Source organism: Lemur catta, chromosome 10 (genome assembly GCF_020740605.2).
Source record: "Lemur catta isolate mLemCat1 chromosome 10, mLemCat1.pri, whole genome shotgun sequence".
Lineage (NCBI taxonomy): Eukaryota > Metazoa > Chordata > Mammalia > Primates > Lemuridae > Lemur > Lemur catta.
The window spans coordinates 15,480,557-15,498,527 of record NC_059137.1 but is presented as its reverse complement, the minus strand read 5'-3'; the positions used below and the strand labels follow the sequence as shown (position 1 = coordinate 15,498,527).

Sequence of the window (17,971 nt, the reverse complement as noted above, 5' to 3'; positions counted from 1 at the left end):
AGCGGTTTCTCTGCTTAGGCAGAGTGGGTGCTCACCCTGTCACGGCACTGCATGCGTCCCACAGACGGAAGGCGGGGAACAGCTTCTACTCTGCCAGCCTCCTGACTGGCAGTCTGACGTTCCTAAGTAGTTAATACAGATTTTGAAGAAGGCCCACTAAATTACGACAATGAAAGCTATCAATAGCAATCAGAAGGTCCAGAGAAGGGCAGCTAAAATGAAAGGGATTATGAGTAGAAAAGAATGAGCTGGTCCATGAGGACAAAGTGGAACTTAAAGCCTATAAAAGAATAAACTTTGGGTTCAGATACTTATGCTTTCCAACCAGCTCTGTAACCTTGACCAAGCGCCTCAATGCCCTGAGTCTCCGTTTCCTCGTGTGCAGGATGCAGACAGGATTCTACTCAACAGAGATGTGCTCAGAGCGGGACACGACGGGTCAGGGCTGCAGGCGGATCAGGTAAGCACACAGTGAAGCCGTAACAAACACGGTGCCCTCCCCTCCCTCTGACACATACGTCTGCTGTGGGCCAGGTCCTGGGCTGGGCACAGAAGAGACTGAGACACAGGCCCCCGCGACATGCTTGAGTCTCTGAATCACATGTCACCACCCACCTGCTCGCAGTGAAGACCGCACTGGCCATCTGTAGGGAGGGAGACTCTCCAGAGAAGCTTCATTAGCCTGGAGGCCTCGTCCAGGGTCAGCTTGGCTGTGCTCACACTGGTGACAAACTCGCTCAGCGGTGCCAAATGCAGACCCTACATGGGAGGATGAGAAGGTTGTCACACACAGTCTTGAAAAAGATACAGACAAGCAAGCTTTAACAGGCAGCATAAATCTCCAGACTGTAGGGCTTGTGTTTCACATGCTGAGCAAGAGCTTGGTGCCACATGACACCGATTTATTGTTCTTAAAGACTGGTGAATTGTAGATTATGAGAGAATTTCAGTGGTAATTTTAACCCAATCAATAACCATGATTAATAACCAGCGGCGTTAACTACAGTTACTCTGCCAAGAAGAGGATCCAGGGGAGGGCCACTCACACTGCTCTACAGCCCGGAGACCCCCCAGGGCAAATGGCACCAACTGCAACCAAAGCAACATAAATGTCTTTGTCTTTAACAGTCCCCGTTACACAGCCCTGCTTACTGTGAATGCAACAGCAGGGCCTTGTAAGGTCTCTCTCACCCCCCCGTATGTGTGGAAACAAACTCAAATTGCGGGATGCCAAAGGCATGAGAAACAAAGAATGTGACTCAGAGAAGGGGAAATAAGAAGAAAAATTAAAAGAGCATTTGTTTTCACAAGTAATAAATACAAACATAAAATGACATACTCTTTTTAGATATCAAATTGACAAAAAATCATTATAAATGAAAACACTCAATGAAGACAAAGGTGTAAGAGATAGATGCTCGTAAACGGAGATAAAACCTTTTTGGAAAGTAATGTAGCAACGGCCATCAACAGAAGCCCTAAAAAGTTCACAAGCTTTTAACTAGTAATGAAAAATATGATCACAGATTTACATATAAGGATGCTCACCACAGTTTATATGCCAAAAAACAAGTGAAAGAGTAAATAAATGAGGTACACCCACATGTAAGCTTACTTGGCAGCCATTAAAAATCAAGTGCTAGAAAAATATTGAATAAGATAGGAAAAATGTTAATATGATGTTTACTGTAATATATGAAACTCATATATTTATGAGAAGGTTTGATAACCTTTACAAATGACCTAAAAGAATATATGTTGAAATTTTAAGTGCAGACCTCCAGGTGGCATTTTTATAGATGTTTTTTGTATTTTTCTAGTTTCTAGCTTTTATATTATAAAGATTATCATCAGAAAAGAACAATACTCTTATTAATGTTTATTTATTCAACAAACAAACAAAAAGTCAAAAAATTTATTAAGCCCCTCGTCCCCGCCAGGCCCTGTGCCAGGTAGCAGATACAACATTACACAACATTGAACGTAGCAGACGCTAACAGACACTGCCCGTGCTCTCCCAGAGCTTATTATCTAGGGGAATAGAAAATGCAAAACTGATTTTTACAATATAGTAAAACAAAACTCAAAACAAGTCTCGGGAAGCAGGGGGCTCAAGTGTCCTCAGTGAGGACCTGAGAAGAGGGATCAGAAAATGTAACACAGAGAAGCTCAAAGGTCTGGTCCAGTCTCGAGAGAAAAGAGAAATCCGACCCCAGGCCTGGGAGGCAGTGACAGGGTAAGCGCATGTCAAGCGCCTGGTCCTCAACAAGAGGCAACTCTCAGATGAGGCAGGGAGAAGGGGCAGGAAAAGGGCTAGGGGTGGGGGCTCCACGCCAGAGGGAACAAGGGGAGCCAGGGCCCAGCCTGCTCAGAGAAGGACGTACAAGGGGACATGGGGATGGGGGGGGCAATGCTGGGGAGGCAGGCAGAAGCCAGGTAGAAATCAGAGCGCCTTGCAGCCGCTGCCCAGGGAGAAGTGTGACTGGCACCTCCTGCGTGGTGGAAACAGCGTGATGACACAGAGGACAGTGCCTTGGAAGACAGGGAATTGGGCTCAAATATTGACCACTCCAAGTAACTTCACTTCAGCATCTATAAAGGGGGAACCACATCACCTATTCACAGGGTTGCTTTGAAGAGGGCACAGAACCATCATATAAAAAGCTCCTCTGCAAGAAGAGGTGGGAGCCGCCAACAATCTCAAGGTGGCTGCAGGAGACCTCACTCTGGGAAGCTAGTCACAGCAGCTACAGATGCTGGGCACGGCATGGGACGCTTCATGAGGATCAGGGCCTGACCCTCACCACAGTGGTCTCCGAGCCCGAGCACACGGCCTGATGGGCGATGGACAGGGGACCAGGCAGAAGCATGGACAGACACTGGGACGTGGGTGCAGAGAAGGACGGATGAGCGAGCGGACAGATGGAGCAGGGGCCCACGGATCCCAAAGAAGCTGTCGCAGGAACACACGACACAAACCTCAGTAAGCTGCTCCCCCACCAAAAGCAACAACCACCTACAGTCTCTCCCCCACTGGACCTGACCTCTGAGCTCTTATGGGCCACAATTCCTGGTCCCTCTTCTCATGGCCTTTCAGAGGACAACTGTGCCACTTGCCTCCCAGCGCCCTCAGCTAACCCCTTGCACCCCCTGCCCCCAGTGCGCGTCTGCCCTGCAGCCCTGTGGTCAGGTTACCTTTGCTGCCAGCTCTTCACTTGCAGGGCTGAGAGCCTCTTGGGTTTGCATGTCCATTTCGGCAAGGAGCCTCTGGCCCTGGCCAATCTGCGTGCACAGAGCCTCAAAGTCCTCAGTCAGGCCCAAGACATGGTGGCCACTCTTGCTGGCCCACAGGCGGTGGTCAGTGACCGGGTGGGACACACATGAGGTGCTGGTTGCTGAGCTGCTACTGTCACAGGAGAGGGAGTCCATGTCACTCCCAGAGAGTGGAGGAGTCTCTGAAGCTGCAAAATGAAAAGTAAGATGTCAGATCTGTTTGGGACAGCACCCTGTGCTCAATGAGCTCACGATGCTGACGCTACCTAGGAGGACTAAGAGACGCCCTCACTCCCAAATGCCACTCAACCCAAACCCGGAGAGGAAAGAGGCCTGGCTCCTAGACCTCAGCCTGTATATTACCCCACACTGGGCTTCTTATTCATCTTGTGGGAGAGGCTCAAGTCAAGTTAACCAACACTTAACCACCACCCACTCTGCAGAAGACCCCAGATTCACACAAATGAATCCAGCACCGCAGTCAGGGGAACACGCGCACGGGAGGAGGTGCAACAGCACAGTGATGAAGAGCCAGAGCGCAGGGAAAAAGCAATTACCTGGCAGGGAGGGAGAGATCAGGGAAGGCTTCGTAGAAGAAGCAACAGCTGAGCTGGATTGGACAGGTAGCAAGAATTACACTAAACAGAGGTAAAAGCCTGTTGCTTTTTATCTCTGATCAACAGAAGTGTGGATGAATGCTGTGGCCGGGACAGCAGGACGGGCGCTTCACAGAGGAGCTTGCGCTAATGGTGAGTCTTGAGGAAGTAGTAGGACTTTCACTGGCAGAGACTGGGATGACCGGGGTGTGAAGGTCACAGCAAGAGGAAAGTACAGGCCCGTCTGCAGGATGGTGACCCCTCTGTGTGGCTACACCAGGCCAAGTGACGGGGCTGGACAGAAGCACTGGGGCTGGACCCTGGGGGGCCTTGAAAGCCACGCTAAGGGGATCACACTTTAATCTACGGCAACAGGGACCCACTGAAGTTGCTACAGTTGGTAACACCCAGTAGTCGATTAACTGGCTTGGAGGAGGAGATCACCAGCTAGAGAGCCTGAGAACATGAAACCCCAAATCCCTGCCGAACACCCTCTTGAGTCAGGACCAGGAAGCCCTGATCTTCAATCTAAAAATCCTACACCCACACCCAATGCTGCCAGTTACCCAGACTGCAGCTTTATACCTGATTTTGGTGTCACTGCCTGAGTGGACTCAAACAGATCAAATGAATTATCACCTGCCATGGGACATTTGTCACCATCTACAAAATGCAAAACAAGAGAAGGAAAATAAGCCATTAGTTTCACTGTAGTCAGCATTTGAGAGAGAAATAAATGAGGATACAGTAACATACCTCACATATATGCACTAACTTATTCAGGCACACGCAGGCATTCATTCAAATCTTCACTGGCCATCCGTCCTGCCAGGCCCCGTGTGGACACCAGGGAGACAGACTGACCAGGCCCAGACCCTTCCCTACAAGAACCCTCTTGTCAGACAAGAGAACAGGCGGTTTCACTTCAGTGTGATCAGGGATTAGGGAGGGAAACACAGGGGCACGGGAGCTCAGGTGAGAGGTGTTGGCTCCAACTTGGCTTCCCAAAGGCTAACACCTGCGTTATGTTTTAAGACAGCTTGTGACTTACCCAGGGGAAAGAGGAGGGAAAGAAACGCCAGGCAGTGGGGGGAGCAGGTGCAAAGGCAGAGAGGAGTGAACCGAATCGGGGAGAAATAGCAGTTCACATGGCTGAGGCCTGGGTTCCAGGGAAGGACTCAGTGGGGCACAAGGACAGAACCATGAGGACTGTGGGACCCACACAAGGGCTTTAAGCAGGGCAAGGCTGAGCTCTGTGTTTTGGACTGTAGGAGTGAGTCTGGAGGCCACGGGGGTAATCTAAGCTGGAGAGGAGAGTGAGCAGCATTAGGAGCTGGGGGTGAGAACTTGAAACACAGTAACGAGGCAAAATCAACAGATGCTGTACAGATGACCCGTGTGACACTTTATAGAAAGCACTTTCATAGCTGAAAAGCTATTGGACTCTCAATAGTTGGTGGGCAGAATAGCATTGTAAATCAGGTTTCGTGGGGGGGGAGACTAAGGGGCAGCAGAGATGGGAAGTGATCTGCCCGGCATAACCCGGCATGTCAGTGGCAGAGCAAGGACTGTGTCCAGGTGGCAGGATCCCCTGCCCCAGCTCCTTCCCATCCCTGCACCACCAGGCAATGCGCTGGCTGCACTCCAGCGCCTCTCAAGGGGGCACTGCGATCCCCAAGGCCAAGGATCCGTGGAGCTGGCCCCTGAGGGAATCACTTTCAGCCAAAGCAGCTTTTAGAACAAAACTTTTTAACAGGTGCACTTAAATATAGCCCTGAAAAGTCTTTTGCAAAGGAAGAGAGGCTGCTGCCTGTGACAGAATTCTGATCTTGACTCAAGGAAATTAGAAAACTTTTCTGCTGAGGCAGCACTGTGAATTTTGAACACTTTCCTGGATGCCTCTTGTCAGGCACACCTAGGGCTGCCTCTGAACAAATTTCAAAAGCAAGTAAGGGCTGTGCGTTGGCCTCCTCACTTCAGCTTCCCGACCCTCCTTCCTGAGCACCCCAAGCACACAATTGTTCTCCTTGCTTCAGTCTCCCCCGGCCCACCCCCACAATCTCCTGCATCATCTCCTCAAAGCCCTAAAACGAGCCAGGAGCAGATCTATATTTAGAATGGCAATGCCCAGCGCTGATGAAGTCCTGCTAAAACCACTACCTTTGCACACTGCTGCCATATAGACTATTTAGAAGGCGACAATAGGGTACCATTCCAACCCTTTGAGAGTCCCCTAGCAGGATTTTATCCTGAGAATATTGTTTAACAGCAAAAAGAGTATTAACATCGATGTTTATTAAAGCTCCAAATCAGAGACCACTTTAATAATCAACAGGGTGATGGTTCGGTGACTGACAATAATCTGCAAACAATCATTAGGAAACCACGTGAAAGCAGCGGGGGCTCAGACGATGTAACATTGGGCAAAAACAAAGGATACAGAATGGCACAAAAACCAATTTGAACAATATAAATTCATGCCTATATGTGATTAAACAATAAAGAGAAATATGCAAAGTTTAAAAAATGATCAATGTGTAGAATCACAAAGGGTTTTTCTCCCCTTCACTTTTTTTTCTTATTGTTACATCATCTTTTTGGCTAAAATTTCAAAATTCTTATCAAGAAGAAATCAATGGACTAATCACTATAAGTTCTAAATCTGGATGCTCCTTAAGAGATTTTTATTTGTTTAATTAAAAGCAATAGACTTTATACCCAATCCAAGTAAAGATAAACTTTAGTACAGTACTTGTTTATGAAGTCTGTTAGTATCCCAGTCCCACGGGATGCACACACCTACCCTGTGGGCATTAGGATCATAATCCCCAGACACCCGAGGCTCCAGAAGCTGGCTGGGAGTCAGGAACTGCACCGGACTCCAAGCTGGAAATGGTTTCTAGCTAAAGCTCTGCCACCTACTTGGTGTGTCACTTTGGGCAAGCCCCATCCTCTCCCTGGACCTTAGTTCCTTCGTCCCTAGAGCAAAGAGGACGCCCTGGCTGGCTGCTTTAAGCCCGGCCATTTGCTGGTTTACTCCAGGCCCTGTGCTGGGCAGGTGGCACAGGTGTCTTGTCTTCTTGCCGCTGCCCGACACTGCCTCTCCACGGCAAGACAACAAACCCACAGGCAAACACAAAACAGATTTCTAAACCTACCAGGATGCTTTCTAGATCCTGAAGACACTGAAAGCCAGAGTAAAAGGTTTAGATTCTCTTTTAAAGGCAGTAAGAGGAACTGAAAAGGATTTTCAGCACCAGAGTGATGTGGACAGGAGTAAATGGGTGGGAGGGAGGAAGACCGGAGGCATCGAGGGCAGCTGGAAACCCAAACTCCATTTCCTTGAGAACCAAGGTGCCCCACACAGAGATTACACCATTTTGCCAAAAGTGACAGCTAATTAGCGGTCAGGTCCCTGGGCTCGCATGTCTGCTGTCAATGGAAAGACACCTCCGTGGGGCAAAGATATCATTCAGAAGCTCACACGCCACACACAGACACTCAGCTGCATTTTCGGAAAGTAAGAAGCAGGTGCAGTACCGTGTGTGTCTAGCTGACGGGGCCGCTTGGGAATGGCCAGGGCCTGGGCAGCCAGAGTGAGGGCCCCCTCCTGTGCCTTCTCTGCCCCCTGTGCCAGCTGCTCCTCCAGCTTGCTCTTCAGGGTGCTGTTGGTTTCAATGCTCCTTTCCAGCTGTGCCCGCAGAGCCTGGATCTCCGTCAGGAGGCCGTGCAGGTCACTGAAAGGATCCTGCCCCTTCCAGCCTTCTCCAGACGCCTCTGCTCTGGCCTCTGGACATGTGCAAAGGGAGGGGTTAACGTCTTCCACAATCAAAAGGTCAGGCATCAAAGGAACTCAACAGCGTTTCAAACCCACCACCACCTTCACCCTCCCCCTTCCTGAGAACTAGGTACAATTTAAAATAACAACTTGACTTTAGAAACAAAAATACTGGCAGACTTAATTGCTACTATTCCACAGGCTAAATCAGGGCTGGAAATTAATTTTCTCTTCTGGCCATAAAAGCCTAGCAAATTACACACCAAACCCCGAAATTATGTCTAATAGTAATAAAATCTATTTGGGCTGGAATTATAAAATGAAAGGGGATGATTTTAAGAGCCATAGTATATTAAAAAGATACAACAGCAAGAATAAGAAAAGCAACTTGAAGAGAAAATGAAAGCTGTGAGATGACCCTTTTCTAGATAAACTTTCAATAGGGAGAAACCATCTGGAAAATTAGTTTTAAAAAAAACCCACCATACCTCAAAATTGATTCTGAAATATTACACTTTATAGTTGAGTCACTCCAATCTGGTATCTTTCTTGGGATACGGAGAGGCCCAGGGCCAACAACTATCCCCAGAGCAATGCCCAGCATGTGGGAAGTTCTCCATAAATATGTGCTGAATGAATGGGCAAAAAGAAATCCACACTAGCAGGAAAAATTTTAATGAAAGTCATTTCCTGAGTGCCTAAGTGCCAGGTACAATGCTAGGATACTTTTAATAAATGATCTCATTCAACTTTCACAGCAACTCTACAAAAGGAGTATTCATAGACGTGTTTTTATATAGGCAGAAACAGGCCTATAGGGTGAAGTGACCTGCTGCAGGGCACACAGGCAGGAAGGAGGGAATGAGATTCCAGACTGCAGCTGGCCTAACTCCTGAGCCTGAGTTCTTCCATGTTTCCCCGGCTGTCTGGGGATGCTCACAGCCTAATACGCAGCAGCCCCAGGATGAGCAAAGCCGTGGACCAGAGCGCCCCGTACCTCTCGGTCTCCTGTGCTCCTCATCCAGCTTCTCATGCACTTTCAGCTCCACTCGGAGGGATTGGAGTAGCTTGTCGTTCTGGGAGAGCAGCTGCTGCCTCAACCTCATCTCCTCCTGCACCCTGAAATGGGCCCACGAGCATGGGGAGGAGAGTTAACAGTACTATAGGTGACTTCTCCAAAACCCCCAGGACAGGCCAGTTCCATCCCAGCCACAGAGTGTAGACAAAAAAGTGACAAGCATGGTTAAGAATTCCAGTCATTCTCCCTCTGCTGATTGTTTGAGCTCCAACACCTGTCTTCTCCTGTCCTAGGTGCTCCCAGTTAGATTCCACTGGACCCAAACAGGAACCTACAAAATCAGCTCTCCCACTCTCAGGACTTTGGCTACGCCACTGGCTTTCCTGGGTCTCCACCTTGCAGACAGCAGATCATGGGACTGCTCAGTCTTCCTAATCTTGTGAACCAGTACCTCGTAGCAAATCTCTGTATCTATCCATACGGTATCAACAGAATATCTATTCCTATATAGTGGGGGGAGGGGAAAAGAATCTTATTGATCCTGTTTCTCTGGAGAACCCTGACTTATAAAATTAAGTTTTAATCCTTTTATAATTAAAAAAAAATTAGCATATATCAACATTGGCTTCTTTGTTAGATAGTTTCATAGTTTAACACATGTATTAATCTATGTAACCACCACAACCAGCATACAGTGAAATCCCACCATCCCCATAACACTCCCTCTTGCTTCCCTTTGCAAACCACCCTCCACGCCCCCTAACTTGGGCAACCACTTATCTGTTCACCTCTACTACAGTTTTGTCTTTTCAAGCATATCACATCAATGAAATCTTACATGCTGCTTTTTTGAAACTGGCTTATGTACTCAGCATTAACGCCTTTGAGATTTTTCTAAGTTGTAACTGGTATCCAATAGTTAGTTCCTTTTTATTGTGAAGTAGTATTCCATCGTATGGATGTGCCACAGTGGTTTACCCATTACCCTACTGCAGGACATCTGGATTGTTTCTAAGTTTTAACCCAGAATTCCTACTCATGGGTATTTACCCCAGTGAAAGGGAGGCTTATGTTCACAAAAACATTGTACTCAAATGTATATAGATGCTTTATTCATATTTACACAAAACTTGTTTCTTCCAGTCATAGGGAGAAAATATTTGAAAACTATTCATCCAACAGGGGACTAATATCCAAAATATATGAGGAACTCAACTCAATAGGAGAAAAACCAAATAATTCCATTAAAAAGTAGGCAAAGGACACGAATAGACATTTCTCAAAAGACAAATGACCAATAGATATATGAAAAAATGCTCAATGTCACTAATCATCACAAAAATGTAAATCAAAAACACAATTAGATGCTATCTCATACCTGTCAGAATGGCTATTACTAAAAAGACAAAAAAAAAAAAAAAAAACCCAAACAGATGTTGGCAAAGATGCGGTGAAAAGGAAACTCATACACAGTTGGTAGGAATGTAAACTAGTACAGCCACTATAAAAAACATTATGGAGACTCCTCAAAAAACTAAAAATACCATTCCATCCAGCAATCCCACTACTGGGTAGCTACCCAAAGTAAAAGAAATCAATATAGCAAAAGGATACCTGCACTTACATGTTTACTGCAGCACTATTCACAATAGCAAGATATGGAATCAACCGATGTCTCCAGCAATGAGTGAATGAAGAAAATGTGGTGCATATACACAGTGGAATACTATTCAGTTATAAAAAAAAAGAATGAAATCCTGTCATTTGCAGTAACATGGATGAAACTGGAGGTCACCGTGTTAAATGAAATAAGCAAAGCCCAGAAAGACAAATAGCCCCTCTTCCCACTCATAAGTGGGAGCTAAGAAAGTTGATCCCATGGAGCTGGAGAGTAGAATGATAGACCCCAGAGGCTGGGAACGGTGTGTGGGGCGCGGAATGAAGAGAAGTGGGGTAAAGGGTACAAACACACAGAAAGATAAAAGGAATAAATTCAATGTTTGATAGCAGAGTAGGATGACTACACTTAACTATTGTACTTAGGTGATGGACACCCTAAATACCCAGACTTGGTCACTACACATTACACACATGTAACAACATTTCTCATGTACCCCATAAATTTGCACAAATAAAGAAATTGGTAATTGTTTCATTCAGTTTTAAAAGAAACAAAAAGAATTCTAGTCAGCCACAATTTCCCAAGTGCCCCATGTCTAGCCCTTTAGGTATGTAATCGCATGTCATCTTCACAGACACCCTAAAAGGTAGGTACATGTTCTCTTGCTCCTTGGTTCAGAGATGTGAGGATATGAAACTTAAAAAGTTTCTGTCTCTTACACAGGTGTGCACAGCTTGGAAGAGGAGCCCGGACTTAACCCCAGGACTGTCTGATGGCAAAGATGAAGATCTTGCTACATCATCCCCCCGGGTGACAAGGGCGATGATGGTAACTCTAAAACAGTGGGCATTCAAGAGTGCTGACAGGAACAACTGAAGTGTGGAACAAGACAGAGTCTAAGGGGGAAACTGCAAAAGAGTGATCAGTGTGATCCTTATGAAATCTAAGGCAGGTTATCACTCCTCTCTGCTCCATCTCCCAGGGGCTTCCTATGCTTCTCAGAGCAAAAACCAAAGTCCTTTTGTCGGCTACGAGGCCCAACAGATTCAGTATCCGGCCAGCTGCTACCAGCTAGGGTGGCCCTCTCTCCAGATGTGCTGGCCTCCTTGCTCTGCCGGGCATAGACCAAGGCCACTCTGCCTCAGGGTCCGTGCCCCTTCTGCCACAAATGATCATCCCCAGACAGCTGCAGCCTTTACCCCTTCACTATGCTCAGCTCTCTGTTCAAGTGTCATCTTTTCAGAGAGGCCTTCCCTGGCCCACCCTAGACAAAAAATAGCAACCTGCTCCCCAAGCCCTCTCCTCCTTACTTTCATGGTTTTTCTCCATGTATTTTATGCCCACCAGACATATGATATGTTGGTGTTTACTGTCTGTCCCCTAGGGCACGGGCTCGTGTGCCTTGTGCCTCATTCTACGATTGCAGCCCAGTGCCTGGATGCATGGTATGACCAACAGGGGACAGGTGAATCACAGCCACTACCTGCTCAGCTCCTTGCCGGTGCTGCAGACCTCCTGGATCAGCTGCTGGTTGTGTCTCTCCTTCTCACTGACTTCCTTCTGCAGCCTTTCATTTTCCTCCTTTGCACTGGCATACTCCTGCTGAAGGTGCTCAAGGCTCGCAGTCTTCCTGGAGAGGGACTCCCGTAATTTTTCATTCTCTTTCTGTTTATCTGCAAACACAAAAAAAAGTACCACTGAGAACAGACACCATTTGTTTTTCCCAACCTTATTACGCAAATACAGCACTTCAGCTCGAACACTCCAAGAATACAAAAAAGAATGAGATTTAATCTGGCATTTATGATCTTGGCATTCCAATTATCTTATACATTTTGGGCAGATAAATCTGTCAACATCAAGGCTGCAGATTAAACGTCACTGGGATAAAATGGGCCTGTTTAATTTTCTATTAAATAATAAGCCATGCAAGCCTAGTTACTTTGCCTTCACGGAGCAAACAGTGGGTAGAAACTACCGACACAGGCAGGAAACAGGGCCCAAAAATCAGGCAAGGGGTGCTGAGAAATCCACAAGCCTTCCTCAAGCCTCCAACCAGGAGGCCAGCAGGGCTGTGCAGATGGCACCTGGGGCCCACTCACTCCTCAGGCCATGAGGATACCCCCTCTCCTGAGCAATAAAATATACCCAGAGGCACAAGAGACATGGTCAAGAGCAGGGTGCTGGAGGCAGCATGGCCATATTTAAGTGCAGCTTCTCAGTTTACTGACCTCATAACCTTGAATGTGGTTCTTCACTTCTCGGTGCCTCAGTTTCCCCACATGTGAGAATTAACTGAGTTACCATCTATAAAGGGCTTAGCACAGGGCTTCACGAGCACATTGGGGGCAGGAAGCACCCCATAACAACGAGTTGTTAGCAGTGCTCATGACGGTTAAGAACTAACACGTACCAGCATTAACTGTGCAGGCTTTACATTTGAGACCTGCACACATATCATCTTATTTAATCTTCACAACAAACTTCCAAGGTAGGTACGATTACTCTCCCCATTTCCCAGATAGAAAACTAAGGATTGATGAGGTTAAGGCTTCCCTAAGGTCACGCAGCCAACTAGTGGCAGAGCCAGGATTCAGACTCAGGCTTTCTGACTCCACGACAATCCTAAGCAAGCTAAGCAAGCTCTCACCTCCTCCCTCAGACTCCACACACACCAAACTGCATATAATTCGTGACTGGTCTATACTCTCCTCACCACTAACCCCTACACCCTATCTGCTCTCTTCCTTCTATTGAAAAGGCCCTGGCTCCTCTAAACCTCAGGTGCCTTGGCTAATCCCTCCTTATCCTTCTAGACTCAGCTCTTGAAGACTAGCTTTTCCTGGGGTGGGATGCCTCCCTGGGGTCCTGCAGTCCCCTGAGCCTGCCTTTAACATGGCTAATACCCACACTGGCCTGCTGTGGCTGCCTGGCTGTCTCTCCCATCCAACCATGAGCCCCCTGAGGGAAGGGACCAGGTCTCCTTCATTTCTGCATCAGACTCTGGCACAGGCCCTGATGTAGAACAGGAGATAGGAAATGTTCGCTGAATGAATGAATGAATGAATGGCCTACAGGAGCCCCAGTTTCATCTCTTAAGCCAAAATCAGCATCAATATTCTCTAGAAAAAGTAGAATAAGCTGCCCCAAGATCCAGCTCCACCCCCTTCGAGCTCTGTGACCACAGGCCAGGCAATTCCCTAGGCCTAGGTTTCTTACCTGTAAAATATCACTAATAATACCACATTCCAGAATTGCTTTAAGTATTAAATGATAATGTAAGTCAAAGCCCTTTGGTAGCTAAGCTCCAAACACAAGGAATTAAGAGAAGGGATCTTTCTATAAGAAATACTGGATAAACCTTCCTGATAGTAGGAAATCTCGGGTTGAGATTTGGGCAGTAATGTTATTTCCAACGCTTCTCTCTTCCACTGTGAACAGGGACGAAAGAGGTGGCTGCACACAGGGGATGAGTGACAAGTAAATAAAGTAACATTTACTAAGTGCCTATTAGGGACACTGTGCTGAGAGCTTTACACTGTTTAATTGTCGCAACAGCCCTATGAGGTATTCCTTAACCTCTCTGGTTCCAGTTTTCTCAGCTGTAAAACAGAAATACCTCATAGGGTTGTTGTGACAATTAAACGGTGTAAAGCCATCACAGAGCTGCAGGATTGAAACCTAGGCTGGTCAGACTCCAATGCCTCCATTCCTTCTATGACACAGAAGGCTTGGGGGTTCCAGACTGCAAGTGACTCCTTTATTCTTACCTCTGGATCCTTTCACAAGCATTGTATTGAGGGCCTGGTTTTGCTTTCTCAAGAAATGAATTTCCGATGTCAGAGAATTATGCAGCTCTGAACCAGAAGCAAAAATGTTTGTAGAACCTATAAAAACACACATAAAGAGTGATTTATAAACAGTCTCGAGGTCATTCTGTATGGTTGGAACTTGCTAGAAAACAGTTTTAAACAACGAGTTAACACAACATGCAATGAAAATCACTCCTGTATACTATGTACGATAATACCAGAGGCCAAAGGGAAATGAGTGAGCTTGAAAGACAGGGGACAGTGAGGCTCCCCTACATCTTCCCTGTCCTAAGGGAAGATCCTAAGGGTGAGCAACACAGGAGAACTGGGCCAGGAGTGGGGTGAGTGAGTGACAGTCTTAACCTTCACAGATGTCTCTCCCAAGGTCAAAACCCATGCATCTAGCCACCTGCTGGGCCTCACTACTGAGGCAGCTCAGTCCACAGAGACAAAGCTGAACTCCTCACCCTTCTGCCTCAGGAGATGGTATCACCATAACCCCTAACCCCAGCATCATACATGTCTCTCTCTTCCACTGCCCAATCAGGCAGTCACAAATGCTGATTCTTTCTCCACAACACCTTGGACACTGGCCTACTCTTTTCTGTCCCTATAGTTCAGGCCTTATCACCTTGCTCTAAGCTTGCCTCTCTGCTCTTCTGCCAACAGGGTTATCTTAAACATAGTCCGTTCATGTTACTCTCTGTTCAAATAACATCTGATGGCCCATCATGGCAAAAGACAATCAAACAAACAAAACACAAGGTCCAACTTCTCAGTCTAGAATCTGAGGATCTCCATTACTTAGCGCCAATCTTAATGCATGCCCTACTACCTCTCCACCCTGGGCCCCATGCCCTTAAGGCAGTCCAAATGGACCACTTCTGTGCCCCAAACACACATGTGGTCGGTCACACACTTCCCTGACTTTGCAGAAGGAGGTATTCCCTTTGCCTAGAATGCCCACCACTTTCTTTAACTGTCAAAATCACACTCTTTCAACTCTTACCTCAAATTTAAGTGCATATCCTAAAGATCAGGGTCTAAAGCTCCAGACTGGGCTGGAGGTCATGTCCTCATCTATAGATACCTCACCATGCTCTTGTCTGTCTCCTGAAACCCTGCCCTCCCTTTAAATCCAGCTCAGATGATACTTCTTGATGGACGCCTCCCTTGACACTCAACCTTGGCACTCCCCGCCCTCTCAGCTTTCTATGTCTGTACCACAGACAACGTTCATGTTCACAGTTACCCTCAGGAGAGCTCCTATTGTGTGCAAGGTGCCTTCGACGCTGGCAGGCATCTTCTTCCCCTCCCCCTCCTCCACACTGATGGAGTCCACTTACTACCCCGCAGAGCCAAAATGCCAGATCCCTGCTTTCCCAGCCCCCTTGCCACAAGGACATGGGCATGTGCCACTTCTGGCCAATGGGACCTGATGGGAAGTCCGAAGGGGGCTGCCAGGACAGATTTTCCCCTGGATGCAAAGAGAAGGACAGGGAGAAGCCTTCCCCACTTCTTTCTCATGCTTTAGACACTGTCCTGAGAGGATGACATGCTTATAATTACTACAGTCATCACAGATACCAATCCCAAACTCTGCAGTCACTGAGCCATAAAACATGCCTTTGGAACTACCTGCCTCTGGATTTCTTGTTATGTAAGAAAACACAAACCCCTGTTGTTAACATCAGTTTTTACTCATATTCTGTTACCTGCAGCTGAAAGCATCCTGGTACACATCCTGGCATGAATACCTGTGACATGTAAACTCCTTGTAAGGAAGGTACGACATCAGTCCTCCCAGAAGTTCATACACTTTCCACTCCACCACACTACCTTGTTCTCATGTTAATAACTCACTTACCACAGTGTCATACATTTTTTTTTACTCACATACGTCTCTCTCCACCATCTTCTTCCACTCCCCATTATGAACTCTGGCATCTTTTCAGAGACACCTGGGATTGAACCATGGCTCTGGCTTCTTAAGAGCTGCCTGACCTCAGCGAGAGTCATTTAACGTCCCTAAGTGTCCAGTAGCTCAATAAAATGACTGATGTGGTGTTGTTACTGCTGCTACCATTTATATTAACAGCATCATCGATGACAGGCTGGAGCCAAAGCAGTACTAGAGAGTAAGCTGAATGGGCAGGAACAATTCTACAGTAGAGGTCGACAATGACCAAAGCTAAAGTACCAGCTTTGGAGGTAGTATTTCTTTTCAAAGAAATAATTAGGCCAAAGAACAGTTCCTAACATAGCCTAAACCTAAGCAGCCAAACTGGAGCTAGTGAGGCCCACTCCCGACGCCGACAGGCCCATCTTCCCTGTGAACGTTAGCACGCCTAGTTCGTACAACTGGGGATTCGCTGGAAGCCCTAACATGTGAGATGACGGCTATAAACAATATTCCCCCTCAATATTATAAGGAGCCGTACCTTTCTCAAGCCTACTCCCAAGGGGCACATTTCACAGCAGGGGGAGGTGGAGCCACTTTTGTTTCTTTGTCTTTTCAGACATTGTGACAACATGGTGAGAACAGTGTGTCTTTCCACCAGCGTAAATACTTTATGAATGCCTTTCTGTAAACCTTCCCATCAGAGCAAATTACTCTCCAGAGCGACTGCTTGCTCCATTGTAGCTCGTGGCCATTTGAGCCCCCAAATAATTCTATAATTGGATTTGCCAGGGAAAATGTAAAACAGAATGAATCTAATTCAGGCATTACCAAGAGTGAATGTGAAGGGCCCAGGCGTGTATTTCTTTTCCTGTGTTTGATACGACTAATAACTCAGATTAATCAATTTCCCTGAGGGTGAGAGGGGGAGGACACAGGATGAGGGTGGATGAGTGAGAGGGAAGGGGGGAGAGTGTGGAAGGGAACCATTCCGTTTACCTTGCACACTGCAGCACATACAGTACTTTGGAGAGATGTCCTTCTAGGCTAGTGGCTATGATGGGCCAGAAAGGAATGAGGACAGGACAAGGGTCCAAGGACTCAGGTGCTGTCAGCCAGTACTATCTTTCTAGAACTCAGTTCTCTCATCTCTAAAGATGGGGAGGAAATTAGGGTCTCTGACCATTGTAGAGCTTTGCAATATTAAACGGATAATGTTATACAAAATAAAATAGTAAAATAAAACTGATGATGATGAAGAAAGCAACCATTTACTGAGTGAGGCACTGAGCAAGGCTCTATTCATAACCCTGCCTCATTTAATCTCACAATGACACTGTTTTATGAAACAATTAAGGCTGAGGGAGATGGGGGGAATTGCCCAAAGTCACAAAGCTAAAAGAAGAACAGGGATCCACACGCAGGTCAATCTAACTCTCAAGCAAACTCAGGCTTTTCCAAGTGCACCAAGATGCTCTCAAGATACATTCTTCATGGAATGAGGACACTGTCTCTGGAGCAATAAGGAAAGATGCCTAAGATACACTATGCAACGAAAAATGGGACAGAATAGTGGATTTAGAGTATGCTACCTTTTAGGTAAATGAGGGGGAGAATAAGAATATATACGTGTATTTGCATTTAAAAAAAATAATCACTGTAAGGATACCAAAGAAAACGAACAAAAGGAGAGAAGAGGGACAGGAACACAGGGTTAATGGGCAAAGAATGGAGGTTCTAATTTTCGAGGCATGTAAATGTCTTACCTATGGGGGGAAAGATACTTTTACGTGCTTCGTGGAAGATCATTCCCTTCAGAGCTAACTGTGGTTATGCAAAAATATTGGTAACCTTTTCATTGGCATGTGAGCTTTACTAGACTACTAAAATGCTGATATTTTTATAATCCATTATTGATGAAAAGACAAAATAATGCTTTGTTTTATTTTAAAATATCTATTTCTCCATAGCTT

At 46.4% G+C, this 17,971-nt stretch overlaps 1 protein-coding gene across 1 annotated transcript in view; it reads right to left on the bottom strand.

Annotated features, from left to right (window-relative positions):
• CDK5RAP2 (CDK5 regulatory subunit associated protein 2) overlaps positions 1 to 17,971 on the bottom strand; it is a 175,424-nt gene that overhangs the window by 9,643 nt on the left and 147,810 nt on the right. The window contains exons 29-35 of the mRNA XM_045563942.1: positions 14,057 to 14,173; positions 11,770 to 11,959; positions 8,645 to 8,766; positions 7,410 to 7,658; positions 4,455 to 4,532; positions 3,196 to 3,461; positions 616 to 759 (exon numbers count right to left, since the gene is read on the bottom strand). Coding sequence (XP_045419898.1) covers positions 616 to 759; positions 3,196 to 3,461; positions 4,455 to 4,532; positions 7,410 to 7,658; positions 8,645 to 8,766; positions 11,770 to 11,959; positions 14,057 to 14,173 — 1,166 coding nt within the window. The remainder of the gene's footprint in view (positions 1 to 615; positions 760 to 3,195; positions 3,462 to 4,454; positions 4,533 to 7,409; positions 7,659 to 8,644; positions 8,767 to 11,769; positions 11,960 to 14,056; positions 14,174 to 17,971) is intronic.